The 10,431-nt window shown below is 32.7% G+C and overlaps 1 protein-coding gene across 1 annotated transcript; it reads right to left on the bottom strand.

Moving 5' to 3' along the window:
• Positions 1–282: 282 nt before the first annotated feature.
• Positions 283–10,170, bottom strand: LOC114371063 (uncharacterized protein sll0005-like). Its single transcript, XM_028328467.1, has 13 exons — positions 9,784–10,170; positions 9,508–9,657; positions 8,744–8,914; positions 7,655–7,798; positions 7,089–7,194; positions 6,819–6,967; positions 6,529–6,654; positions 5,481–5,624; positions 5,050–5,137; positions 3,954–4,327; positions 2,946–3,272; positions 995–1,225; positions 283–622 (listed from the first exon to the last, which is right to left on the bottom strand). The coding sequence occupies exons 1-13, from the start codon at positions 10,006–10,008 to the stop codon at positions 488–490; spliced, it is 2,370 nt and encodes a 789-aa protein (XP_028184268.1). The 5' UTR covers positions 10,009–10,170; the 3' UTR covers positions 283–487.
• Between the last annotated feature and the right edge of the window lie 261 nt (positions 10,171–10,431).

The following is a 10,431-nucleotide window of genomic DNA, read 5'->3' as shown; positions in this document are numbered from 1 at the left end:
ACTTTTTAACCCTTTTAGTTTTAAACATTTATTTTGTTTATTATGTTTAAGCCTTATGAAATTCATCTTAATATAATTTGTTAATTTTGTGATCTGAAACAATTGTTTTGCATGGACATCAAGTTTCCTTAATCAAGTGATCCATGCGTATACACAGGTTTTAAATTCGCATAAACATCAACCTTTGAAGTCCCTTAATCAAGTGACTCATACGTATGCACGGATTTCAAATTCACATGAACATCAACCTTTGAAATTTGGTTAATCAAGTGACTCAAACAATTTGACAATTTATCAACTCTACTATTTAGAACTATTTAATATGAATGTTAGTTCTTTTATCTTTTTACAATCTTTTTTTTTATTCTTCCATCGAAAATCATTTAGACAAAGACCCGTGCGTACGCACGGGTTACCGATTAGTTTAAATATATAATACACGTGTAACAATTGTGTGGCCTAAGGCAGTAAAGTAGGATGATTTCTCTTACAAAAATGTGTCACGAATTAATCGGGCTAAAACCCGAGAAGATAATCTGCTAACAACCTCAGGAAGCACTTTAACAGAGATGCCTGGTAACACTGGGAGAAGCTCTTGGATAATCTGAGGAATATTCAGCGCCTATGGCCACCCACAAACAAATAGATGGATAAATAAGTATGTCTAACCTTTTTAGCTTACAAAAAAAAAAGAAGCAACTTACATTTAACATATTCTTTCTAATCCTTTTTATTATTGATTAAAATTTATTGAAAACTACACAATTATGAGTAAGAAGCTCATTAAACAAGCAGTAAAACTCAGAAATTTGTGATTTTCAATAAATTTTGACCTGTAATAAAGAGTGTATCTTTTTTTTTTGCTCAGCAATAAAGAGTGTATCTGAAAGAGTATGTTAAAAGGGGTGTTGTTGATATTTCTCTTGTTGAAAAGAACCACTACAAAGAGTACAAAGATAAAAATCATTACTTTCAGCAGTGAATTCTTCATTACCTGATCAGATGTTCTTGATAGGGAACTTCCTGCGGTCAAGAACTCCACCACCATCCGGACATTGTTCAATATAACTTCATCTTCTTCAGTTATGGTGGGTATAAGAGCCGCAGGCTTAAAGGGTCCCACAGTAGGTACCATACTGAAAACAGGGGTTGCATTCTGAACTCCTAGTAAGGACATTGTTCTTACCAGTTGTTCCCTTGTTACTGCATCAATGCCCTTAACAATCTGCATTCCACCAGCAATAATGTTGGTCAAATATTTAGAAACCACAAACTCCACAATTGAACAGAAGCGAGGAATACTATAGTACATACTATGAAACATATTTGCAACAGCCATACTTAGATTTCACTATAAAATTTACATAATCCAATTAAATATCTTAAAAATATTTACATATTTAATGTATTCTAGTGTTTTTCTTTTTTCCAAGAACCACTGAATCCATGTAGGTGTATGATGTAGCCACTTGTTGAAGAACCTATCAGGAATCAAGAACAAAAATAATCCCCCAAGTTTTCTTGTTTCATTTATTTTCAATTCGTTTCCTTATGACAATAAGACTATAGTACACACTATGAAACATACTAGGGCTAAAATTGTCACCAGATCAGCCAAGAAATTTTAAATTGATATGGTTGTAAGTACTACATGTATGCATTTATACCAACACCACTATTTTGCACATAAAGCTTTCAATAATACAACATCTTATGAATTAAAAACTAAAAAGTATCAAATACCTTGAGTAATCGAATGTAAGACATGATATGAAACATAATACGCAATAGTTGAAGAGAAAGTTGTAATAACACTATTCTCCATCAATTTATGAAATCTCACTATTGACAATAACTACTGAAACACATTTCATATTAATATGATTTCTTTTGTGTTTTTGGCAAAACAAAAGAATTTACTACGTATCAAGAAAAAGGAGAGATACAAATACAAGAAGATAAAAAAACAATAAAAAAATACTTCACTAATGGGGAGTTGCTGAGTTCAATTCAATTGAAAATACGCATAGTAAAATAGCATAAAACAGTGAGTGAATTGAACGTAAAGAATTATTTGAACAAACAGTTGGATTCAATCCACCCAGACTGATCACCACCAGTGTCAAAGGGGAGCCATACTCACTTTTACCAATTATTGAAATAAAGATAGAGAACAGAGAACACCTATTAGGATAAATGAATGCCTTTGCTCTTGATAGGCATATCCTTCAAGTAGGATAATAAGAATCAACTCATTCATCTCTTTCTTACATATAGTTATTAGATAAACATATTGAAAGGCTGAATTATAAATCTTAGATTCATACTTGCACACCTACTAAATTTCTTTGTATTTAGAAAGATTCAAAGTAAGCAAGATAGGAAGATGTATTTAGAAACATTAACAATTACCAGTTGAAAATATGTGATTTTAGATATAGAGGGAGGAAAAGAGATGAAGTAGAATGAAAAAGACAGAATTGTTATTATTGTTACTAGTTGAAAGCGAGACACTTCATGCCTCTATCTTTATTTAAAAAAAAAAAGTTGAAAAAGTAGTGGTAGCAGTTTTTTTTAGGGAAAGTGACAGCAGTTACATTTTGAAGGTTTATGAAAGAAATAAAAACAGTGATATATATTGAAGGATAATTTAGGAATAAGAAATGTGTACACCAAAAGGGGTAATTGCTTTTATTAATAGTTATAGATTAAATAAAATGTATTACAATGTGACGATGCACTTTGTGTTTATAAAACCTAGAGCACTAACCCTTGTTTATACCAATCATAATTCTAACTAATTATAGAAACAAATTGTGATAAGATAAAGAAATATGGTAACTATTCTTAGAGGATAATCTATGATATCATAAGACATTTTTGGATATTTCCATATATTCTAACAATAACAATATAAAAGTTTCTCTAATGCTTCTAGAAAGTACCTCATCCAAAAGAAATTCTCGGAAAAAATTCCCCCTATCGGACAACAAAAATGCTAAAGCTGCTCTTGTTTGCACTGGCTGCGGTGATTGAGGCATAACAGATTGGAATCCTGACAACAAATATTCTGACTGACTAGTAGTAAGAATCCCAAGCTCTGCCATATTGCCATTCATATCCTCTCCACCACCACTTTTGGCAGCAGTAATAAAATTTTCAAAGGCTTGCATGACATCAATAAATCTTTCAGCATCAAAAACTCCAGATTTACCATATATAGTGTAACGTAGAGCATCCCTTAGCCGAGGAGATTCATCCGTGAGGAGCCTCTATAAGAGAACGTGATGAATAAATATCAATTCAGATTACTCAGAAGAATCAAAAGAGTGTCATATAATAGCAGAAGCCAGTTACAAGTGTGGTCAGGCAAAATCAGTGGTTCAGTGTTCAAAGCAACTAACCAGACTGTCAAAATCCATTCTCGTGTCAAGTGGAAACAATATAAAGTTAGTCAAGAATCATAGTTGTAGAAAATTTCAATGAAGAGTTTGCCATATTTCACAAAACTGAAAGTCAGAGATTTATTGAGTTCAAAATTCAAAAGTTGTTTTTCCTCTCATACATTCTGTACAAAATTGTTATTCCTACCTCAAATGCCTTCTTCTAAACCAGGAACATTTCAAATTTAAACAATGTTCACCCTTTATTTCCAGACACTAAACAGAAAATTTTCCATCCAATCCACATGCCATTGGCTTCATTCTTTTTTCCATTGAATGATACAATCTTAACTATGATAACCCAATAAAATCTTGCTAATTATCCCTTTTGGGAAGTTAATGATTATGTTCATTGAAATCAAAACCAATGGATAATCTTATCTGTGCCTAGTACAACTCAAATTTTCAAGCAAATTCAGTGATTAATTATACAGAAATCCATTGGTAAATAATATAAGCCAATATTTAAAGAATGAAACAAGCAACCAAAACATCCACACACCATTATACCTGCGCAATATAAGGATAGGCCTCATCAACAATGGCAAATTCAGAATTTCCTACTAAAGCTATCCCTTCCAGAACCCCAATGGCTCTAATTATAAGGGCAAAGTATGGGGGTATCCTAAAAGGATAATCAAAGGTAATTTGAGCTAAATCCGATGCCAGCTCCTGAAAATTGATGTTTTTTGCCCCTCCACCTTCTAAGGCCTGATCAAAAACCTTGGCAAGAACTGGCAAGATAGGCTCCAAATTGACACCATCTGGAATGAAACCAAGTTTAACAAAGTCTTTTACTATGGCTGGATAATCCCGATGGATGAGATGAGCAATTGCTTCGATCATTCCATACTTTTGATCATCAGTCAGTTTTGTAACAAGCCCTGGTTGCAACATAAAACTTCCATCATTTATCACAATGATTAGGATGATCTTGGAACGGAAGTATTTAAACTAAGAAATATAGTTGTTCATGTCAACAGAACCACTCTGAAGAACAATACCCAGGCACAGTTGCAAATAAAGCACACTTGTCTAATAGTTTAAAGATAAGCCACAAACAAAATCTGACAGATATTAACATATATTTACACATTAATTTTACTAGAATTATAATATATTTATAATTTAATATATATTATCAATAAATAAGATATCATGCTTTATCCCGTACCAAGAATCTTTAAAGATTTAATCTCATGTAATTTTTTTTAATATTATTCTAAATCTTATCTAACTAATGGTTTAACCATTTCAACCAGATACTTTTTGCATTCTTTGTCTGGTCAGGAATGGGTATTTCCTTTTTCATATATAGAAAGAACAGAGAGTGGATATTTTCATTTCAGGATAAGAAATAGAAAATTAAGAGAACCATGAAGATAAAAGGTGCTATAAACATATACTCATAACTATATATTGATATATGAAGAAAATATATAGTTTCTTAGAATAACTCATTTGCTGACAAATATTATCAGACTTAGGACAGTAAACCTAACATTTAAAGAACAAGAAGCTGCATTTGTCTCTCCTAATCACGAGAAAAAAGTACTCTACAAATATACAATATTTCACTACCAACTATAACAAAAATGATTTTTACCAAAGTCAAGTATTGCAAGTTTTCCATCAGGAGTGCGGATCAAATTCCCCGGGTGTGGATCAGCATGAAAAAATCCAGTATCAAGAAGCTGAAATAAAATGAAAATAAATCAATACAAAAAATAGAATAGTTTATCCAGAATTTACTTATTATATATCAATATTTTTTTGGAATACAATACTGTCTGCCAAGCTTGCAAACATAATCTATACGATATAGTGATATATACATGGACCAAAGTTTAGGTATTCCATCCCATTAAACTATACAATGGTCAACTAAATGTGTAGAAATTTTAGTAAACGACCTATTGTAAGGAAAAACACTCAGATATAAAAGATGGATGATACACAATGACTGCATTTAAAAAAATGTTAGCTGAAAGCTCAGTGATTCTAATGCCTAATGCAAACTAAAAGCACCAAAATTACCTGTTTTAGATAGCAGATGACTCCAACATTAACCAGTTCTCCAACATCATTTTCTGTGCTCTGTGACAGCTTCTCTCCGTCAATCCATTCTGTCGTAAGAACCCTCCTTGATGTATATTTATGGTAGGTTCTTGGTATGACAACCTGAAACTAAAACTGTCAGAAGAAGCAAGAAAATTCTCTTTGTGACCACTCTTATTATTTGGGAATTGTGAAATATATGTTTTAATATGTTTTAATTACAACAGTTTAGTATGGGATTATTTCCCTTATTACTCATTATTTAGTTTCCTTATTAATCAGTAATTGATTGATCTTGTAATCAATATTGATTCCCTTTTCCATATTTTAAATAGCACGAGGTGTGGTCTACATTGACACACAACATTACATAGTAAATAACACTGTTATAGGAACAATTCTAAGAGATAATAAACAAAGTTTTGACAAGCATGTTGTCCTGACAATTTTTAATTAAGTTGTTTCTTCAAATGTCATCATACACTATTTAGAGTTAGCCATATACTGATTATTGGTGGTGAAAAGATGTAACATGTTAACAATTGTTTATGAGCTGAACATCTATTAGGTACAATAATTTTGTAACTTAATGGCCAGAAAATATAGCGTTAACATTCTCAGTTTGAACATAGTCATTAAGCATATACAACCAGTGCCTTGGCCATTAGTAGATATCGAGGCCTCATTTGGTCATTAAGTCAAATTAATCGTATTAAAGGTCATCCATCTAGATTACATATCTTTATTCTCCCTTTTTCTGAGCGAAAGTAGGAGTAGCTAGGGGATGTCAAATAATTATGTGGAATTTCCCTTGGACGGCAGCAGGTTATAGTAAGGAAGATGATCCAGTGAATTAAGATGTTTGTTGTAATGTACAAGCCTAGCAAAGAGAATGGTTGCATCTCCTACCACTACCACCATCTGATTCACCATATATTGAGGTTGAAATAAAACAAGCATGACTTATACGTGATTAAAATTTAAAAGTGGTAAAAAAAGAAAACAAATTAAAAATTAACAGACTTGCCTGTGGTAGGTCTTTCCTCATCATTTCAGCAAAACGGTTTCCATTTTCACCTTCATTTACATAGTCTAACTCCTCAAAAAATCGAGCAGCCCACTCATCAACCAACCCAACCACATCAATGGAGACCTGCAAAATGTTAGGTAAAAATTTGTTTGTTGAGAAACAGACATTTGTAATGATGAATTAATTTAGTATCACCAATTTTCTGCTACCAAGTGTCATTTTTATGAAACAAATAAACAGATAATCAGATATTACTTTAAGTCTCTGCTCACAAGAATTTAACTTGCCTGAGGAAACTTCCGAAGAGCCAAACCCAGGTTCCTAATAATGAATAAATCAATTGTAACTGTCTCAAGAACAAAAGGTCTTTGCACTTTAACAGCCACCAAATCCCCATTTTCTATTAGGCGACCCTTATATACCTGTCCAAGAGATGCTGCATAGGTTTCACAAAAAGATAAATACATGTTGATTAATTAACATAAAAAATCAGCTCTGAGAGACTGTACTTTTCTACTAAGAAAGTAATATATCTAACTGGTTGTCTGGAGAGCTACCAGCTGCAATGGGAGAAGATGATAGTTCAGAATAGATGTTTTGCCATGGCTGACCAAGCTCCTCCTCAATTAGAGCCATAGCCACATCATCTGCAAATGAAGGAACCTTCGCATTTTATGGTATCCCCCCCACACCCCCATCAAGAACAAAGGAATCTCAGCAAAAGGAATAACAACAAAATGTAATTGTGTGATCACTAATATTTTTCACTATGTACAGTACTTAGACAATAATTCTTATATTTAGTGATCTTGGTTCTACCTAATTAAATAAGCTAACAGAAGTAATATGGTAAGTTGTTTGAGAAATTAGAACATAAATATTGAATATGCTACCAGTCCAACTATGTTTCATTTTTCTGAAATGAAGAATAGGTATTTTGCTTTTAAGCTGCTCAAATTGACTGTAGAAATAAATCACATTTGTCTAACAAATCAAATTGTTAAAAAGTTCTCTGAATCACTATTCTGCCAACATAGCTATGTATGGCAATTTATATTTATTTTAAAATAGAAACAATGATGTGGAGAAGAGAAAAATAAAGGTTAAGGAGCAACAAGCTTACTTTATCACAAAGCTTCTGCAGCTCCGTCATTGCTACAGGTGACAGTATATCAGGTCGAATGCTCAATGCTTGCCCAAGTTTTATGTATGCTGGACCCAAAGATGTCACAATTTCACGTAACTCAATAGCCCTAGCAACTTCATTCTGGTTATGGAAAGAGGACAAAAGAATAACCAAAATGTAATCTCAAAATTTGCATTTTTGAACAAAGACTATGAAATATAAAGAAACTGTTACTATTTTCAGAGAAGCTTAAATATTTATCTATAGTCCATACATAACAAAAGCTCAAGCCATAAGCTCTTCAGTACAGAACTAGAACACTTCTGTATACAGCCCTATTTATTCATTATTTAGATATATAACAAAAATTTACAATAATACTTACATAATTCATTAATAGTATTGTAATATAGTTGATTTATATATTTACTGTATGCAAAGTCATTAGTCATGAATCACATGATTTATGATAATACATTATAGCATTGTTTGATCCATTCCACCAATCCACCTAGTAGAAAAAGGCTTTCAATGTTGTTACTGCATATTTATGGTTATTGTATACAGAATAAAAAATACTTTTGTCAGAGCCCATCCGTCACTATTCAAAAACTAGATAATTTCTTAGTATATTAACACTTTTTTTTTCTTGTCCGTTTCTTGTTTTTAGATCCTTTACTTTGGAGGATTTCTTATAATAAAACTTCTCTTTCTGTCAAAAAATAATAACTAATTCAGAAGTGTGCTTGATTTAGGGCTAGTTTGTTAGTATTTTTAAAAATAAAAAACAAATTACTTTAAATAAAAAAATATGTTTAAAGAATTTATAGTCATTATGAAAATTCTTCAAAAAAATATATTTTAATGCTTTCTTAGAAGATGAAAATAGTAAATTCCACAGGAGAAAAAATCTCTAAAAACCTATATTATGATTTTTTTAACATATAAGAAGTCTCTCCAAAACAGAGGAACTGACAAAACACAACAATCATAATTCAGGCAAAGGAAAAAAAAAAAGGCAACATCAACCACCATCTTAAGAATGCAGGTAAGCCATTTTAGTCCCTTAAGACATTGGAGAATTACCTCTTTAACCTTCTTGTTAATCACATCCCAGGCAATACGAGATAGAAAACCTCCTGCAACGGATAACAACTGAACAATGCGAGTTGCAACGGAGCGTGGACGTTTTCCCCAATACGCAGAAATGCTGGCAGGATCATACACCAAAGGTAAAAACTCACTACTCTCATCTACCTACACCATTACATTACAAAACACCAAACTCTGTTAAACTCCTCATCAAAAATGACGTCCAAACAAGTTTAATTCTTATTGGTTAAAAATTTAGTTGACAGAAATAATAGCATATCAATGATTTCTGCCACTTTTCGTGCAAAACAAGTTCAAATATTAAGCAATTTTCTTTTATTTTAGTTTTTATTAAAAAAAACTCATTCATTTCTACAAAATTGTAAAATTAAGTGGTTTTAATCTAAGGTAAAGAACTAAAATAATATCATTCTTATTATATGCAAAAACTAAAATAAAAAAAAAATACAAGAAAAGAAAAGAAAACATCATATTTTTTAAATTAAAAATATATATTAAATATTATTCATGGATAATAAGTTAAAGAGTGTTGTGGCATTGCAAAAGATTTTTAACAATATAATCATTTACAAGTTGTTTACCTTAATAATAATAACTATCTTAAGAATCTTAAGTGACAACGCATTATTATTAAATTAAAATCATAGATAATATCCACGTGCAATGAAAATATGTCATGAAATTCACAGAAATGTCAGGAAAAAAATATTCATTCTCGAAAATTCCAATTTCAACACCTCAACGAGACGAAGTTCAACATCGTCCTCAGCGAATAGCGAATCCCTCAAATTCTGGCCTCGAAGACCTCTCATGAGCGTCGCTAACTGTTCGTCCTCTTCCATTTGCGCCCTCACTCTCTTAATCTCCTTCGAAACATCTCCAATTCTCTGCAAATCACCACAAAGAACAACAACACCACGCGAGATTTAACTATGTTTTCTTCAATTAAACAATAACCAGTTGAATTTGAATCAATTCCGCGCAACGAAACCGGAATCGGAAGAAGAAGCTACCGTGGAGACGCCGTTGACAGCTCTTGTCGGAGGCGGCCTCGAATTTGCTCCGTTGACAGCGGTCTTCGGCGGCGCGGGTTTCGGCTCGGCGGATACGGCGAAGACGCGGCTGGAGCGTTGGCGGAGGTTGAGAAGGTTGCTTTTGCGGCGGTGGCGCGGGGAAGGAGAGGTGGCGCGAGGGAAGGGATCGATTCCGCAGGAGACGAGCTGCGATGCCGCGTCCATGGCGGAGCCAACCGTGATTCTCTTCTCTCTTCTCTCTTCTCTCTTCTTCGCTTCGGCGGTTCTAGAGAGAGAAACTCGTAGTGGTGGTTGTGATTTTGGTACGAATACGAACAGTAAAATGAACTCAATGAAGTGCTTAGTGTGCGCAGAAGGAGCCAAGGACCAAGGTGGAGAGCTATTTTTTGAAAGAAAAAAAAAATGAATTCTTTATTGTTTAAACGTGAGCCACGTAACTCAGGTGTGAGAATTTCTTCAATTTTTGAACGATGGGAAATTTTTTGGTTGGCTTTAAATTGAAATAATTAATTGCCTTAGAAAAAAATAGCGATGCCTTTAATAGTACGAAACTGTTTTCGCAAAGTAGACACTAGACAGGGTATTTTATAAATTGAGCGTTTTATATTTGTTTTAACTTTTATTTAA

This window comes from Glycine soja, chromosome 10 (assembly GCF_004193775.1).
Source record: "Glycine soja cultivar W05 chromosome 10, ASM419377v2, whole genome shotgun sequence".
Lineage (NCBI taxonomy): Eukaryota > Viridiplantae > Streptophyta > Magnoliopsida > Fabales > Fabaceae > Glycine > Glycine soja.
Note: the sequence above shows the minus strand (reverse complement) of the source record. Positions and strands in the feature narration are given on the sequence as shown.